The sequence below is a fragment of the Cyprinus carpio genome, chromosome A2 (assembly GCF_018340385.1).
Source record: "Cyprinus carpio isolate SPL01 chromosome A2, ASM1834038v1, whole genome shotgun sequence".
In the NCBI taxonomy this organism is placed as follows: domain Eukaryota; kingdom Metazoa; phylum Chordata; class Actinopteri; order Cypriniformes; family Cyprinidae; genus Cyprinus; species Cyprinus carpio.
The window spans coordinates 21,287,718-21,306,946 of record NC_056573.1 but is presented as its reverse complement, the minus strand read 5'-3'; the positions used below and the strand labels follow the sequence as shown (position 1 = coordinate 21,306,946).

At 35.5% G+C, this 19,229-nt stretch overlaps 1 protein-coding gene across 5 annotated transcripts in view; it reads left to right on the top strand.

Moving 5' to 3' along the window:
* LOC109108520 (adenylate cyclase type 8) overlaps positions 1–17,159 on the top strand; it is a 54,364-nt gene extending 37,205 nt beyond the window's left edge. For 2 of the 5 annotated variants that reach the window (XM_042778360.1, XM_042778345.1), the window contains 11 exons: positions 192–389; positions 1,670–1,770; positions 1,993–2,194; positions 2,954–3,070; positions 3,212–3,384; positions 4,895–4,976; positions 9,794–9,952; positions 14,386–14,532; positions 14,858–14,950; positions 15,079–15,193; positions 16,490–17,159. In XM_042778360.1, coding sequence (XP_042634294.1) covers positions 192–389; positions 1,670–1,770; positions 1,993–2,194; positions 2,954–3,070; positions 3,212–3,384; positions 4,895–4,976; positions 9,794–9,952; positions 14,386–14,532; positions 14,858–14,950; positions 15,079–15,193; positions 16,490–16,974 — 1,872 coding nt within the window. In that variant the 3' untranslated portion in view covers positions 16,975–17,159. The remainder of the gene's footprint in view (positions 1–191; positions 390–1,669; positions 1,771–1,992; positions 2,195–2,953; positions 3,071–3,211; positions 3,385–4,894; positions 4,977–9,793; positions 9,953–14,385; positions 14,533–14,857; positions 14,951–15,078; positions 15,194–16,489) is intronic. The other 3 variants (XM_042778347.1, XM_042778352.1, XM_042778355.1) reach the window with 3 other exon arrangements.
* The last annotated feature ends 2,070 nt before the right edge of the window (positions 17,160–19,229 follow it).

Sequence of the window (19,229 nt, the reverse complement as noted above, 5' to 3'; positions counted from 1 at the left end):
TGTCAGTATTTGTCCTCATTTAGTAAATGTGCATGTGTTTGTCCAATCATTTTCTAATGTTTCTTTGATGGTCATACATTCATGTTGTGCAGAGCTCTTGGATGAACAGATACACACTAATACACCCACACACATACACAAACACACACTCTTTTAGACTCATGGGCGCTGCATGTGCTTTTCCTCTGTAGACTCTGGCTGCGCTCACACGTCACTCCATTAACCTGCTCCCCAACCACCTGGCTCAAGCCCTGCATGTGCGCGCCGACTCACAGGAAATTAACGCTCGCATGCAGAGCGCCATCGCCCTGCGCAGCGGGGACAAGCTCCGCCAAGAACATATCTCCCCCTTCTCTCTCACCTTTAGAGAAGCACTGCTGGAGCACAAGGTAGCCTGCTCCCATCTTCCAGCCATCCTGTCCTCCCTCTCTGCTCTCTCACTCTCTCTTTTTGGCTTTATTTTTGTTTTGGAGGTGCAAGAGAAAGAGGCGAGAGAGTGTCTTTGTCATGAGTAAACTAAAGAACGTTATGTGCCAGCAATAGCAGTCAGTACTTTCTAGAACATGCACAGCAGTTTAAAATGTTCTCAGTTATTACTATGTGCCATCCGAAAAAAAAACAAGTTAAGGTGGTCCAGCTGTATTTAGAACATGGTGGCTGCTTTCTTGTTGGTCCAAGATGGTCAACCTGATGGTCCAGTAATCTAGACCAATTTGCACCATATTAATGATCATCTGCCACCAGTTTTAGTTGGATTTTCTAGCAGGAGTGATGATACTTCTGAGACCACTACAAAGCAGTTATGGACTTCACTTGAACGGATATTTCTCCTCAAAGCAAAATTCTGTTATTAGTTTCACTCTCATGTCCAAACAGCCTTTCTTCTGTGGAACGAAAAATGTTACATTTTAAAGAGTCTTCAAGTTCTTCATTATTCAATGACAGTTCATATATAGTGACCACAGCTCCAAAAATGATTTAAAAACACCAAAAAGGTAATTTCTACAGCATGGTCTGAATGTCATTCACAAATCGTGATTCAGTTCTTAAGCTGATAAATTGATAACTGCTTTTAGGCCAGTAGTCTGAAAAAAGGTTGTTTCCTGATCCGATCAGCAGGTTCTGACAAAGAAAAAGAGAGTGAATTTAAATCAACACTTAGGATAATGAGCTGGTGAATTCAGCCGATTGGATTGGTCTCCAAATTGATTTGTTTTAAGCACTGATGAACTTGGTTTATCATATGGACCTTAATTCTTCCTGATCAACTGGGAATGACCCACAGACGGGCCTTCAGGTTACTCATGATCCACTACCATGCATGTTTTCATCTTGAATAAAAACGCTTTTTATTCTGTTTATTTGTCCCTCACATCATTTCTGCAGCTTTGATTTGACCTTTGCCCCATGCTTGGCCTTTGACTTGGCCTGTGCCACTCTGTGCTTGAGTTTTTTGTTTTGCCCCGCCTCCAGCCCTAACATCACACATCCTCTCACTAACCCAAAGAGCACAGAAGTTGTGTGTATATGTGTTTGTGAGCTCCTACCCTGCTCTCTCCTATGTGGTAAGCATTGCTTTCATGGTGTCATTGTGGTCGTCATGTGAAGAGGAATTTTTGTCCTTAATTTTCTACGCGTGTGTGTCTGTGTGTGTGTGTTTCCTCTACAGTATTCCCAGATGAGAGACGAGGTGTTTAAGTCTAATCTAGTGTGTGCCTTCATTGTTCTCTTCTTCATCACTGGAATACAGAGCTTACTTCCCTCAGCAAGGTAATTAATACACAAATACATAAATCCACTGATGACCATAACTACCACAGACATTGAGGTTGACACATGATCTATTTGGGTTTATACTTCATATAGAAGTCATGGAGTAATATTTCCAGTAGTGTTCGTTGTGGCTTTTTCAATGAAATTTGATCTCGAATATTCGATATTCAATTACTCCCACAAGCACATCATATAATATGTGATCACTCATGTTTGTAGGATGGTCACTATGGTGATACAGTTCTCCGTCCTCATCTTGCTGCACTGTTGCCTTGTTGTTGTGACAACGGCGGAGGACTATAAGTGTTTGCCGCTGGTTTTGCGAAAAGCATGTTGCTGGGTCAACGAAACATACGCTGCACGGAACGTTGTCATCTTCCTGTCCATCCTCATCAACTTTCTGGCTGCCATGATTAACATAGTGAGCAAACATTTTTATTAATTTTATTTTTAATATCATCATTATACTCAGGCAAATGTTACCATGGATATATAAAGTTTTAATTTAACCAATTTAAACTCTAGAATTATAGACCCACTGTGGAGTATAAATGAATTTTTATTTATAGAGTCTAGTGATAAATTTGTAGAAAAATCACCAGCCTATGACTAAAAAGAAGGCATGCACAATATATGGCTCAAAATCTGCAAAGGGGTAATTGAATGTAACAAATAATTTTTGGGCATTATAAAACATTCAAAATGCTTTTTGCATAGTTTTATGGGACTATTTCGTGGCCTAACTTGTCTTGTCAGAAACATTCAGCTGTCGCAAATTGGTTGACTTTTCAGGACAGAAGTGGTTTTGATGCACAGAGTTGTTTTTATTGTCTCTTATAACAAAAAATCTTTTATTTAAATCCATGAAAATGCAGATCCTGTAGTAAATAATAGTGAAAAATCACTTTTTAAAGCTGTTGTTCCATTATTACCCCTTAGCAGATTTTGACTCATGTCAATATCATATTGGTTACTGGCCGATATTAGAGTTTTTTTATTTAATATATTGTATTAATCAATACTAATGTGGTCAGTTTATCAGTCATTTATCAGGCCATTTATCAGTTACACCTATAGCTAGAAGGTTCTTGGAAATGTGATTTTATTGCTCTTTCTACAGATAAATTATCAAATGCAATCGATTCTCTAACATTAGCACTCTCTTTCTCTTTTATTGTAGCTTTGGTGTGATTTCGATAAATCCGGCTCATTCAGGAACCAGACGTTTAATGCATCTGTCTCAATCCCCGATATCTGCTTCTACCCAGAGGTCTTTTCATCCACTGCCTCCCACAGAGTCAGACCCACAGCTTATTGCCAGTTTCAGTCTGTTAAAAGGATTGATAGAATTCTAGCAAATGTGTAAACTGTTTAAAATCAATTCATTCACTGAGCAATGGCGTATTAATGGTGAGGTTGTCTGCCTGTTCATTGACAGTATTTCGTGTTTACTGGAGTGTTGGCGATGGTGACTTGTGCAGTGTTCCTCAGACTGAACTCGGTTCTGAAGCTGGCCATCCTGCTGATCATGATCGCTATCTACACAGTGCTGACCGAGGCCTTCTACACACCACTGTTCATCCGCTATGACACACTTACACTTAATCAGAGGTATGCAAACTCTCACATTCTGCCATTCAGAAGCCATTAAGGAACAAATTATAAAGAACGAAATTATACATCACACTTTAACCTTTATGGATGTGATGCAAGTTCGTAAAATGACGCAGACCAACTATAAGAGCAATAAATGTCTTGCTTTTTCTAAAGTAGCAGTCTGCGAGTGTTTTAATAGATTTCTGCAAGTTTTATGATTGACGTCACCCAGTCATAAATTTCTGTCTTTTGCCAAACTCTTAATGAGAAGGACATGTCAAACTACGTCAGAAAGTAAATGTGTGTGGTGTGGCCTCGTGGTCAAAAGTTTATAGGTTTTTAACCCTGCAAGGATTGCACATACACTTCTGTGACTGCCTACATACACTGCCAAAAGTTTGGGGTCAGTAAAGTTTTTATTGTTAGTGTTATTATTATTCAGCAAGGCTGTATTAGATCAAGACATAAAGACATTTACAATGTAACATAAGATTTGTATTTCAAATAAATGCTATTCTTTTGAACTTTATATTAAACAACGGATCCTGAAAAAATAGTTTCCAAACAAATTTTAAGCAGCACAATTGTTTTAAACGTTGACAATAATAAAAAATATTTCTTGAGCAGCAAAACAGCATATTAGATGACTGCAGTGATGGCTGCTAAAAATTCAGCTTTGCCATCAAAAGCAAAAAGTACCTTTTAAAATTGCATTAAATTTAGAAAACTTAATTCTGTTTTAATATTAAAATAGAATAACCGATATTTTAAATTATGGTAATATTTCACAAATATTTGCTGTATTTTTTATCAAATAAATGCAGCCTTCATGGACATAAGAGACTTCTTTCAAGAACATTATATTATTATTATTTTTTATTTTTTCTGCTGATTAACAGCAATACCGAAGAAAAGTTACTGTGCATCTTCATGCAACTTCTTCATGGATGTTCATCATTTACATATGATATTTCAAAGACACTTCAAAGAATACCATGGTTTACCACCCAAAAAACATGGAAAAATTGAGGGGAAATATTTATATAAAATGAAAAAAATGATACATTCTGTAAAAACTAAATAAATTATTTGCATGTACTGTACTACTTATACAACATTGTTGCAGTGCTAAGATGTCTGCCCTAGTTATCATCATTGTGCACCATATTTACTCCATATTACTCCAGAGTTAATGTCTCTATATGAGAACACTGTAAATCACTTTGGATAAAATAAAACAAAACCGTCTACCAAATTACAACCTCTAAAGAAGAGCTAAACCTTTAAAGCAGAACCAAATCCTGAAAAGTAGGTACTGATTAAAACACATTATAATCCACTTTCATAAAAAATAAACATTTTTTTTAAATGTCAGATATCATAAGTGTTTGACAAACAGCGTACACTGTGATTAAGGCTTTTTATGACATTTATGACAGATGTTTGTCTTAACTAACTGCACTCTGGACATTATAAATGTGCTGCAGAGTTCATGAGGCTTTCTGTCCCGTTTCCCTGGTTACAGCAAAAGCTTCCTGGGAACCAAGGAAACGTCTCTGCTTCTCATGGCGATGTTCCTTTTAGCTGTGTTCTACCACGGCCAACAGGTAACAGAGGCGCACACACAGACAGTCGCTAACCTGACAGCAGATCAGAGGCCATTCAGCGCCTATTTTATAATGTCACGTTTCTAAGAAACGGCTGCAAGTTATTGGCTGTTTCATAAGGTCTCACAGTCAATATATAAATGCCCTGCTCTCTCTCTGACGCACCGTGTGTGAAGCTTTTTAAGTTCACTCCACTGATTGTTGTCTTTGATGCCGTAGATCAGTGGAAAGAGCAGATCCGAGTGGTGATGAGTGAGAGGGAGTTTGTGTAGTTGTATGTGTGTGTGTGTGTGGGGTGTCGGCACCACTCTGATTAATGCGCATGGAGTCTCACATATAAACCGCAATGCTTTGTGCTTGTGCCATGTGTTGTGTCCAGCTATAAACTGCCTACCCCCCCCCCAATATTTATGGCAACAGCACTGGCACTGCTTGGCCTATGGAATGGGATTTGGCATGTGTTTCTTTGACAGTGATTTGATCATTTCTTATTTATGCTTATCTTGGTGTGTGTGTCTGTGTGTGTCGGATGAATGAACAAGCACTCTGTCACTGCAAATCAGTGTCTGTGAGGGTTTATTGAGACATTCATTTGCATATACAGTGGGGTGCAAAGGTCTGAGAACACAAACTGAATATCTGGCAATCAAAATTCAATTTAAAATAAAATGTTTTTTGAAAGTTTTAGGATTTTGAAAAAAATAAGCCAAAGAAATATTAAAAATGTGATGTTCTATTTTATTTATTTATTTTTTAATCAACAAATTTCAGTTGTGCTCTCAGACTTTGAAACCTACTGTATGCATATTTACAGTTATTAAAAATTATGCAATTGTTTAATTGCTTCAACACTGCAAAAAATAATTTTATAAAAATAAGTTATACTTTTTTTTATAAAATAATGTTTTTATCTTGTTTTCTAGTTTAAATTTCTAAAAATGCATAAAATAATTAGATAATAGATAATTACAGGTGCTGGTCATATAATTAGAATATCATCAAAAAGTTGATTTATTTCACTAATTCCAATCAAAAAGTGAAACTTGTATATTATATTCATTCATTACACACAGACTGATATATTTCAAATGTTTATTTATTTTAATTTTTATGATTATAACTGACAACTAAGGAAAATCCCAAATTCAGTATCTCAGAAATTTAGAATATTACTTAAGACCAATACAAAGAAAGGATTTAAGTGTGTCTTCATTAGTTGTTTTATTCACCTTTTCTCAATTAATTATATTTTAAACAAGCAAGAAATAAAAACAAATGGAGCCCCTAATGGGACATGGTAATGGGGAAAAACATTGAGATGATAGGAAAATTATATTTCAGATGCTCACAAAACTTTTGTGATGGAAATAATATGAGGAAAAATGACATTTTAATTTTGTAATTTTGATTGTGTGGTCAAACTAAGTTTGGGGCAAAGCAATAATTTTTTACAGAGAATTCAAATGTTTTGTGAGACAACGCAAAAGCATTGAAATATAATTTTTCCTCCCATTACATATTTTTGTCCACTTAGGGGCTTCTTTAAAAAAAAAAAAAATAAAAAAAAACATCAGTGGAGTAAGATAAAATACACTTATATTAAGGATACATTCTCTGAAAGCAAGTCTTCATATATTATGCCTTGTGGCTTCTCAAGAAAATGTCTGGTTTTAAGGATTTAAAGATATTTTAACAAAACTGAATAATTAAAAATATACAAAGAATTTATTTTTGCAGTGCAGACAGAACTGAGATTAAAAAGAGAGCCAGTGGCTTTAGATTTTTGCTTTAGTGGGTCTTCTTAGTGTTTCTAAAGAACTTTTGGAGAAAAATCTAGGACAAAGTAGATACTTTCTATAAAACTCCAATGAGTCTACTGAGCTCTGAAAGGCACTAAAATGTTCTCCTTGATTAAACTGTGAATGCAGATACATGCCTCGCTCAATGGAATAAAGCATGAGGGAACATAACTTTTGTTATCTGCTGAGTGAGATCCTTGAGAACCAGTATGTCACTACCAAAGAGCTTAGCACCTCATTTTATCGTGGTTAAAACAATGCATTCATTTTAGCCACTATTGTAACATCTGCCCTTCCACCAGCCAGACTTTTAACCATTTAAATTAGTGTTCCGATAACAATAAAGTCCCGAACCACTCCAGACAGTGGCGAGATTCAAAACCAGGCCTCTCAAGACACCTAAAACTTATAAAACTCATTTATGTTATGCATGTTTTCATACAGTTTGTTTTTGTCAAAAGTAATTTGGTTGATATGCACTGCTTTAATTTTCTACTGTCTGAGTGTGTGCGTCAGTCTCTGTGTGTGTGCATGTGTTTTAGAGGTTAATGGAGGTTAGTGTTGTTGATGTGTTTTTAATAATCAGTCGGACAGTCTAAACCCCTGTCTGCCCCACTTGCATAATTACTCCTCATAAAATCATCTTTCACTTTATATTCAATCTAAGAGCATATGCAAATAAATGCACACACACATGCATTTTACACTCATACAGATGCATAAACACTTACATCACACCCTGACTGTTAGTAAATTAATTTTTCAATCTGGACGCCTTTGTGAAACAGTTTCAATTAAAGCTGGATATTAATATATGCAGATGAGCGTGTGCTACTGCTTAATAAGCGTGGACCTTGTTGGAGCTCTTCATTTTGATGAGAGTTGATGGAAGCCAGGCCGAAGAGAGATAGCAGAAATGCAGCATGGCTCACTTCCTGTTAGAGTCGAGATGTACCACAAAGGGTCACGACACTGCCAAAGCATTTAAGGGTATTCGCTGAGTATAGTATGTGAAAGAAATAAAATGAAAAGTCATCATCTACTAATGTTGCTTGTGGACCAAACGCTAATCTGTTCTGATGCCTCATAGACAGCACTTTTTGCTCTTTGTCAACATGCAATAACACTCAAAACAACATTGTGAGTGATTATGTGTGTATTCATGAAATCAGAGACCATCCCACTGAAACTGAACACCAGTTGTCACAGGAGACACATTTGAGATGCTTGTCCAGATATAAACAGCAAAATAATAATTATTTGTGATCCGATCTCCTGAGATTGATCTTTATATAAGTTGTAGAGCCAACTGTAAAACAAATTATACATACAGTGTAATTTGGTAGTGAGGTTGTGGCATCTTGCTCAAGATCTCCACATCAGCTTAAAACAGTGGGAGGAATGGATGAGAAGAACCTGATGCTTTTAGCAGAACGATGATACCAGAGCCACATTCAATTTTTTTATTAACTTGCTTGAGTGGCTCAAAAACAAAATGTGAAGAACCTACAGTGGCCTTGTTAAAGACTAGTATAATTCAAATGAGAATACTGCACTGTTTGATCAACCTCTGCATGAAGCAGTGTGCCAAAATCCCACCTACAGAAATAAGCAAAAGCACTTATTACCTAAAAAATGTTGTCATTGCTACAAATGAATGGCAATATAAACGATTAGATGTGGGGATTTAATACTTGTGTAAATATCTTACTATAGTCTTTTACATTAAATTAAGAATTTTTTAAAGATAAACCTATATAATGACATTTTAAATCAATATAAAGCATTTGTACTGTAATACAAATTCTGATTATGAGTTATTTTCCACATTTAAGAAGAAAGTGCACCTCTCTGCATTTTTCCTGTTGCTGATTACCTACAGATGCATTCCCCTTCTGGTTGCTAGGATTTTTGTGTGCCTTTTTTTCCCAGTGACTGGATTGTGTTTGCTGAGGGTGTATTTGCAATTTATCTGCCTAGTATTGCTGACAGTTAATAGATATACCTATTTTTTTCTGTCTCTCTCTCTTCTTTGAAACTTAAAGCCTTTTTTATTTTCTTTAGTCTTTGTTATATATGAAGAGTTCAGATGCAAAAAACCTAAGTGCGTCTGAAATTTTCATCAAAATTTGCACTTCTATCAGGCGCTTATGCTAAGGTTCAGTAATTTTATTTTAATGGCAATATATAGGTCCTGTTCTATGCCAGTAAAGTTAAATAACTGAACATAAATATAGGAGCCTGATAAAAATGCTCATTTTAGATGAAGATTTCAGACGGCACTTAGAGGCTTTTGCATCTGAAATTTTCATACATATATATATATATATATATATATATATATATATATATATATATATATATATATATATATATATATATATATATATATATATATATATATATATATATATATGATTCAACTAGGGCACATTAAATTGATTAATGCTACAAAAGTTAAATGTTTTTAACAGATAAATTAGAAAAACTGCGACTTAATATTTTCAGCAAGTTTTAAGAAGTTTCCTTAGCACCAAATCAGCATATTAGAATGATTTCTGAAGCATTATGTGACAGTGAAGACTGGAGTAATGGCTGCTGCAAATTCAGCTTTACTACTTAAATAAATGTTATTTTAAAATATATGAAAATAAAAACAGTTATTTTAAATTGTAATAATATTCCAAAGTATTACTGTTTTTACTGTATTTTGATCAAATAAATGCAGCCTTGGTGAGCATAAGAGACTTATTTATCATATTCTTTGCATTTGTGGTGACAAACATTTGGTCTTGAAGTGCGATCAGATGATATGAGTGCATCTGGGCAGATATTGAGCTTCTCTCTGACCTGTACAGCCGTAGAATATGGTGATCTTCTCTATCAAGGACTGTGTAAGCCTGATGAATGCTTTGCAAAATAACTGTATAGGGCTGTAATTTTTGCCTGTTTGTGTTGATTTAATGTATCTTGTGATGCTTTTTAGTTCTTACTAGCTTGATTCTCTCTGTCTCTCAGCTGGAGTATACCGCTCGTCTGGACTTCCTATGGCGTGTACAGGCGAAGGAAGAGATAAATGAGATGCGAGAGCTGCGTGAACACAATGAGAACATGCTCCGGAACATTCTCCCCAGCCATGTCGCACGCCACTTCCTGGAGAAAGACAGAGACAATGAGGTAGAGAGACAGAATGGATCTGGGTGTCTCATGCCTTTAGTCTGACAGGAAAAGCATGGCAGCACTTAGACAGCGAGAACATGTGAGGAAAGGGTGAATCACTGCCACTTTCACTCTCTGTTCTTTGTGCTTTATTGGCATGACAGGCAACTTTTTGTAAGCACTTGGAACTGCGGAATTTGAAACTAATTAGGAAAGTTATACAAATCGATAATTAATATACATGATAAAACAAGAACAAAAGTAAAAATAAAATATGGGGGTTACACTGTACAAACACTTTAAATAATTATTGTTGTTTTCACAGTAAATCACTGTATTCTCAACAGTTCCCTACTGTACAATTTGCATACAGTATGATACTGTGAATTGTGTTGTTTTCACGGCATTATTAATGTATTCTCAGCAGTTTAATACTGTATATGTTGTATTACAGTATGTCATTGAAGATTTTCAATGCATTTTGGGGGAAAAAATTGCCTACTGTAAATTTGAATACAGTAGTACAAAATGACCGTGAAAACCACCACACACCTCCTCGCGCAGCGGCTCTGTGACAGACTTGTTGTGAAGATGAAAGCCCACAAGAGAGTAGGCTATGGTAGGTTCATTTTAATTTTCTACTTTTTAATCACTTTTTGTACTTTTTATTCTGATGTTATTTGCAAGATAAAGAGTATCTGAGCGAACACTCCGTTTCCGAGTCAAACTGTGTTAACTGGCCTTTTTCCTACCGCAGCACCACTGACAGAACGATGGGGAGACTCTTCGTAAAGACGAAAGTGCTAAGAGAACTTTTTTTATATACTAAAAGTATACATTTTTTTTTAATTGTCTTGTACATATTATTTTAATGTAACTTGTTCACTTTACCAGTAAAGCTCTGCTAACTAGTATTTTCCTCCTGCAGCGACACTAGCAGACCGGCGGGGAGACTCATGAAGACGAAAAGCCGTACGAGTAGATTATTTTGGTAGGTCATCTTTAAAACACATGCATTCACCTTATTTGTTTAATACCAATGCTTTAATAACTGTCTGTAAGAACATCGGAGCGGGTGCTAATTTCCCAGTTAAGCCGTGCTAACTAGCATTTCCCTCCCGCAGTGGCGCAAGCAGAGTGGCTGGACCATCGGGAGACAGGCAGGAAGAGTCGTCACTAGGGTTGCCAACTGTCCCGTATTAACCGGGACATCCCGTATATTTGGCTTAATTGATGTGTCCTGTTTATTGACATTTTACATTTAAGCAACTTCTAGTGTATTCTTAATCTTGGACCTTATTCTTTAAACACAAAAGGACCAATAAAAATATACATACACACACATGCACACACACGCACACACACACACACACACATATATATATATATATATATACAGTATATATGTATGTGTGTGTATATATATATATATATGTGTGTGTGTGTGTGTGTGTGTGTGTGTGTGTGTGTGTGTGTGTGTGTGTGTGTGTGTGTGTGTGTGTGTGTGTGTGTGTGTGTGTGTGTGTGTGTGTGTGTGTGTGTGTGTGTGTGTGTGTGTGTGTGTCCCTTATTCTGTACCTTATAAACCACGATTGTCCTGTATTTTCCTTTTCTGAAGTTGGCAACCCTAGTCATCACCATAAAAAAGAATGTTTTAAATGTTTTGAGACGATATGTATTCTCTGATTATTGTTGTATACTATCACAAATAAAGTACTTTCATACTTCAAACTTAAATTTTTATATTTCCACCATTTATTTTTCACTTGCACAATGTGATTTTAGATTATAATTGTATTTTGTTCATTGATGAAATATGGTTAATATGCTGGTAATTCTGTGTGTTTTATTGACGTTCAGCTCTGAAATGTAGATGAAGCCTGAATAAAGCTATTGGTGTGAAGCAATAACTTGTGTAATTGAATATATAAAAAATAAAAATAACATTATAATGCTGTACTTTGTTTTTACAGTACTGTTAAATCTATTGTACTTAGTTTTACAGCAATTTTACTGTGGTACAAAATACAGCAACTACTGGATAATTGTTGACAGTAAGTTATTGTTAATTTGACAAACTTTTTACAATGAAAAACAATTCCAAAATCTAGTGAGCTCCCTAAATAGACAACATCCTTACCATCACAAAACCTAATAAGTGATTAGTGATCTGGAATGTTCTGCATAGGTAACAAGTAGATTCCCTACTGATTTCAGTTGAATATGACTTTAGCATGATGGTAGGCTAATGCCACATTATTTTAAAAATCATAAAAACACAGAGCACACATTTTAATACTTTTACTCATCAAGGATGTATTAAATTGATCAAAAGTGACTTTATTAAGCAGCACAACTATTTTAACATTGATAATAATAAGAAATCAGCACCAAATCAGCATATTAGAATGATTTCTGAAGGATCATGTGACACTGAAAATTGGAATAATGATGCTGAAAATTCAGTTTGCCATCAAACACTAAAATTGTAATATTTCTCTTTATTATATAATATTTTAGAAAATATACCTTTATATTTCCTGATTTAAAAAAAAAAAAAAAAATTCTGGTCAGTTTTGTTGTCCTTGCAACATAGATCTTGTTTATCCTCTTTTAGCCATGTTTTTCTTTAGCCAGTTTCTTTCTTTCTTTCTTCCTTTCTTTTTCTTTCTTTCTTTCTTTCTTTGCTCTCTTGTCCTGACCTGACTCCTCTGTTTATTTCTGGAATCTTCCGTTGTCAGTCAATCAGAAATTATGGAGGCTAAATAATGGAGCTTTATAACTCACAGATAAAAAATGCATCCATTAAGCCTATGTGTGTGTGTGAGAGAGAGTGTGTATTGAGTTACTTTAATTATCCCATTCATTTATAATCAGGTGGAGTATTGAGGCATGATTTAACTGCTGATGCTAAATGTGTGTGTGTGTGTCTGCACTTAAGTGTGTGAACTATAATTTACGTCACTCTCTGCTATTATTAAGATGAGGAAATGATCCCTCTCTCTCATACATGCACGCATACACAGTCTTGCTCGCAAAACCTGCCACTCTTAAAGGGCACTGCAGTAATTTAGTTCAGTGACTAACACCTATTAAGTGTATTATTACCTGTTTTCTACACTTGTCCTTAGCAGTCACTGACTTTTTATACGTATGATCGCTCAGCAGTACTTGCATGCAGTAATGACATCATGTGGGGCATATCAGTGCAGTGCTGAATGTTTCAGGGTGTATATTGAGAGAGTTTAACCTCCTCTAATATCGGCCATGCTATTGACCAGAGCTCCCTGGTCAATCTGCATAGTTAGAGCAGTGGCCTTGTGGTTTGCACACATTACATCTTAAATATTGCACATAATTAGTCCCACACTTAATCTGAATTGCACACTTAATTTGAAAGGTGTGGTAGATGTGTATGTTGTGGTATGTTATGTAGCGCTTGTGTGGTCTGTGCATAACCTTGTGTATATGGGTGTCTTTATTTTTTTTTTTGCCACTGCAACACCTATTCGCTGCATTAATTCTATATAAAAGTATTATATTATATTATTAGAATAGTTTTTATAAAATAACATTTTATAATATACGTGACCCTTTTTTTTTGTATTTTGTCTCTTTTGTATTGGCATTATATATCAAATATCAACTTTGTCATCAGTGTTATTTTAGTTATTTTCTCACTGAGAAACTATTACAGTTTTTAATATTTTTAATTCATTTTTATATTATCCATTTGATTTTTAATTTAACTTTTAGTTAAAATTTTTGTAATTTGGTTGTGTTTTTGTCATTTTTGTTAGTTTTTGTAAATATATCTATGTAGTTTTTCATTTTTTTTATTTCAAGCTTAGTTTTGGTTATTTTAGTTAATCATGTTAAAATGAAAATGAGAAATGGCAGAACATTTGGCAGAAATAATTTTAAATGATTTTTAATTTTTTTTTTTTAAATCAATATTTTTACCATTTAATTGCAGGTAGCAAAAACCTGAAGATAGCCTTTTTATTATATATTATATTGTACATATACATTGATATGCAATAAATTATATACATTTATATATGTATATATAAAACATACTGTATTGTACACTATAATTAATAACATAATATATATGTAATCATGTTATTTTGTATGGTGTATGTGTTTTATTGGCATTATATATCCGATATCAGCCTAATCATATGCATCTGTTCTGCCCTCTGTTCTTAAGAGTCAAACAAGTGTCTTAGTTTTAAAGCAACACTGCCCTCTAGTGGACAATTTTAAAAAGTCAACCCATGCTGCATATGTCACATGCACTGTATTATTGTTCTGTAGTTCACTGGACCCACATTTCTGTAAGTTTTCACATGTGTTGTTTTAAAGCTCATTTGTGTCAAATGGAACAAAACTCTTAAGTTGATCTCAGTCCAGTGAGGAGGTTTCTAATGTGTGATCTCCATCCGCAGGAGCTCTACTCGCAGTCGTATGATGCGGTGGGAGTGATGTTCGCCTCCATTCCAGGCTTTGCGGATTTTTACTCCCAGACTGAGATGAATAATCAGGGTGTGGAGTGTTTGCGGCTGCTCAACGAGATCATCGCTGATTTTGATGAGGTCAGAATTCCCCCAGAATAAACCTACACGTATTTAAAGGCATAGTTCATAAATAAATGAAAATTCTGTCAATATTTACTCAACCCATGTTGATCCATACCCATTCAATAACAGTTCATCATGACAGAAATTACAGCGTACAGGTTTGTCATGAAATGGGGTTAAGTAAATAAGGACAGAATTGTCATTTGTAGCTGAACTACCCCTTTAATTTTAATGATTCTCTCTAAGACAAACAGATCCATCACACCTGCTCAGAAGATGCTGGTGAATGTTTAATGCTACATATGTAGGCTGTCATATCTGAAAGATTGTCTCCGTACAGCTGCTGGGGGAGGAACGCTTTCAGGACATCGAGAAGATAAAGACCATCGGCAGCACGTACATGGCCGTGTCAGGACTGTCTCCTGAGAAACAAGTATGAAAACACACACACATACACCTACAGAAACCTACACACTCAATCATATTAAAGCAGATATCATCTGATGTCTTATAAGGTTGTAGTTTGTGCACTAATCATTCTATATGTCTGTGTTACCATAGCAATGTGAGGATAAATGGGGGCATCTGTGCGCGCTGGCCGATTTCGCCATTGCTCTGAATGAAAGCATTCAGGAGATCAACAAACATTCATTTAACAACTTCCAGCTCAGAATCGGTAAGAATCAAATGATTCAAACAAATGATTTAGAAAAACCTTTGAAAGTGAGAATTGAGTGCAACAGTTTTGATCAGCCTTGATTCCAGGAATATATTTCCAGTTTGTTTTCTCCATAGGCATTTCAGAACATTTTTAATAAAGTTTCAAAGACATAATCCAAATCAACTCTAAGATGATTCACAACATTACGACATTTGATTTGGAGCCAAAAAAGAAAGAAAGAAAAAATATATATTTATGATGGAATTTTTGTTACAAAATATTATTGCAAAAGATATTTGAGGTTGTAAGGAGACTCGATTATGTCATTTGCGATGCTTTGTGGGAGTGGGCAGTCACTATTCCTGTTTCCATGGTTACTTCTCTAACTGGTCAGTGTCTTTTCAGGATCATGGGTAATTGAGTTCTTCACCATGTGATTTATTTTAAAATCATGCTGAAAACATTTTAATATTATTAGTAGTATTAGTAGTATAAGTATTACAATTAGTATTTGTTAGTATTATTTTTATCACAGGCGCACCTAAAATTGTAAATTATACGTTTTATCTTTATGTAGAACTGCCATTCAAAAGTGTAGATGGCCAGTAAGATTTTATTTTTAAGAAATTAATACATTTATTATGCATTAAATTGGTTAAAAGTGACAGTAAAAGCATTTATAATGTTACAAAATATTTCTATTTCAAATAAATGCTGTTTTTTTTAACTCTCTGTTCATCACAGAATTTCTGACTTAAAAATAATAACAACTATTTTCAACCAGTGATGATTGATTCAAACATGAAGATTCAATGTTTGCCGAGAACCAGCATGTGGATGATTTCTGAAGGATCATGTGACACTGAAGACTGTGCTAATGGCTGCTGAAAATTCAGCTTTGCTATCACAGAAATAAATTACTTTTTAAAATATATTAAAATAGAAAACTTCTGTTATCTACTCCTTATCGCTTTCTAAATATGTTTAATAGTTTATTTACCTATTTTTTTAACTGATTCTACTCTGTTCTTACCCCAAAAATAGGCTGTCATGGCATAAAAGTGTCTAATAAATAAAAAAATAAAAAAATAAAAAAATTATAATTTTAAAGAAGCCCCACACTCAGGTCTGTCTTTAAAGATTGATTTATTATCACCAAAAATCAGTGTTTTTCTGATGAAAATTAGTAGGAATTTTTGCTTAGCTTTCTTCATAGCCCTCTATTAGAAGGCTTAAATGTAGGTTGGACCATTTAGCCTTTTTAACAGTGAGATGTGCTGATGCTGGTGCTGTGCCCTCCTCTCTCCTCAGGTATGGCTCATGGCTCTGTGGTGGCTGGAGTGATTGGCGCTAAGAAGCCGCAGTATGATATTTGGGGGAAGACAGTCAATCTGGCAAGTCGCATGGACAGCACAGGTGTCAGCGGAAAGATCCAGCTCCCAGAGGAGACCTACGGCATCCTGAACGAGCGCGACTTTGCCTTCGAGTACCGAGGCGAGATCTACGTGAAGGGAATCAGCGAACAGGAAGGCAAGATCCGCACGCACTTCCTGCTGGGCCGCGTGCAGCCCAACCCGCTCATCCTGCAGCCGAGGAAGCTCACGGGCCAGTACTCGCTCGCCGCCGTGGTGCTCGGCCTGGTCCAGTCCCTCAACCGGCAGAAACAGAAACAAATCCTCAATGAAAACAACAACTCAGGCATCATGAAGGGCCACTACAACCGCAGAACTCTGCTGGCGCCGGGCGGCTCGGACACCAGCCACGCCGAGGTCACGGACAAGAGCGAGCTGGCCTAGAGGACGGGGAACTCAAACTGCGTACTTAACCAAAAGACTGAGCTGCTGCCGCTGACTGAGTGTCTCTCTTGCTGTCTGTGTTTCTTTTTGTATTTCTTTTGTATTTGAGAAAAAATAAAGGGGTTTAATTTTTTTATAAAGTAATGGGCTTCCTTTAAATAAAGGTCTGTATGTTTGATCGTTTACATTCATGGTGATGCCTTCGCGTTATGTTGGAATTATTGTAACTCTGAGAAATTGTTAACATCCTTAAACCCAGATTTTATTCAACACTTATAACCACAATGGTCCCATTTGCAGCGTTTTTGTTGTTGTTGACGACAGCAAAATATTTAATCATATACATTGTTTATCAGTTTAAGAACAGAGAAAGCACATTAGGAGGTCAAGACATTCAAAAAATCTTCTAACTGGTCGCTAGGGCTTGGTAGGGTGTTCCGAAAGGTTGCTAGGCTGTTGCTTGGCATTTCTAGGATGTTCTACCTTGTTGCCAAAGTGTTCTGACTGGTTTCTAGGGTGATCTAAAGAACTTCAAATGTTTTGGGCTGCTGACATTTTGGTTATTTTTTGACATGATGGTCAAGTCACGTTTTTGTCATCAACTGCTAATTACAAAAAACCCGACATAACGTGAATACTTTATAAAGATATTCCAGAATGCTCTATTATTGTTTTGTCTATATTAGGAAAGTTGCAATTTTGCACGAAGCAACTGATGCCGAGTTAAGGTATGTTATAACAGATTCCTTTCTCAGTCTGCACTTTTACAAATGTTTTGCCTTTTGATTAGCTACAAATGTTTATATGTTTAGATATACTAAAACAAGCAGAAACACCTGGATTATATACCTTATCACAGATACAGAGTGCTTTTACAGATAAAGAATGAATTGGGGGAATATATCTTGTGCTTCAATACGAACAATCGAGAACGACAATTGTCAAGGATTTTCCAATGAAGGTATGTAAAAGTGTGAATCAAAGCTGGCAGATTTTTTTGACTGCTTCTTTAAATGAGGTTGGGCATAGCCTTAAATTAATTGAATTATTAAGTTATATTAGTTTTCTAAACATGTTTATATTATTTCTGTGTGTTTGTGTGTAAGAGTTATAAAATTTTGCTTTAGCTTTTCTAATTTCACAAATGAGTTGTGTGTGTGTGTGTGTGTGTGTGTGTGTGTGTGTGTGTGTGTAAAACAATTTTCTTTTTTTTTTTTACACATAAAGGTGGCAGTGCAGGTCTGTCCTTTAGAGGGCGATATTGATTCAATATTAGATGTGCCTGTCCTGCACCACCGATCAAATTACTGAAGAAATACAGTTAGTGAATTTATGTGCAGTAGAATTTATTTCTTAACAGTATTAAATTGTTCATAGTGGTAAAGAAATTTTTAATTAAATAGTAAATTTTATTTTTTATTTGTTAATTATTGATGTAATGTTTCAACTATTTGTTTTTCCTTTTTCTTTTTCCCACTCTCCTTACGTAGGTGTTGTCTCCATGGAAACAGATCACCTCATCTTGTCAGTCGGACATGATTCTTCCGACTGTATTTCTGACGGGTGGGCGGGGCTAATAATCACATCACTCCTGTCACCCTCTTGACAGCCAATAAGGGATGTTGTGATTCTCAGTGCTGTTTTATTTACCTGACAAATACAATTGAATGGAGGCAGTTGCCATGGTGAGCAGTGCAAAGCTCTGATATTAGGGGAAGACAGAGACAGAAGACGGGATGAAATTAACCTTCAAAGAGTTAAAACGCCTGAAAACTGGCACAAATACGACATCAGCTGTGGCACTGTAGGGTGTGTGTGTGTGTGTGTGGAATGATGATGTGTTTGTTACTTGACAAGCCATCTGTGAACAGTTTGCAGATTTGTCCTCAGCACTGGATGCTCACACACGGTTAGCTCACACACAACATGTCCGTCAAGACTTGTTTTTTATTTATATATAATTTAAAATGTATAAAGGAAGTGACTGGGGATAGTTGTCACACTTTTATTATTAATTCAGTGAATATTTCTGAAGGAAGGTTTATTTGTGAAAGCTAATTTTTGTATAGGCACATGCAGAAACATCTTGGCTAAAACAGTATTTTATTCACATTATATCGAGTGAGTTGTCACAACTGACCATTCACTTGTTTAGCTGAAAACTATAGCATAAATAAAACAAATTTGAAGGCAGAAGAAACCCGTTTTATTTTTAATTCTCTCTCTCATTGCTCCCTTTTACAGTCACAATCCTG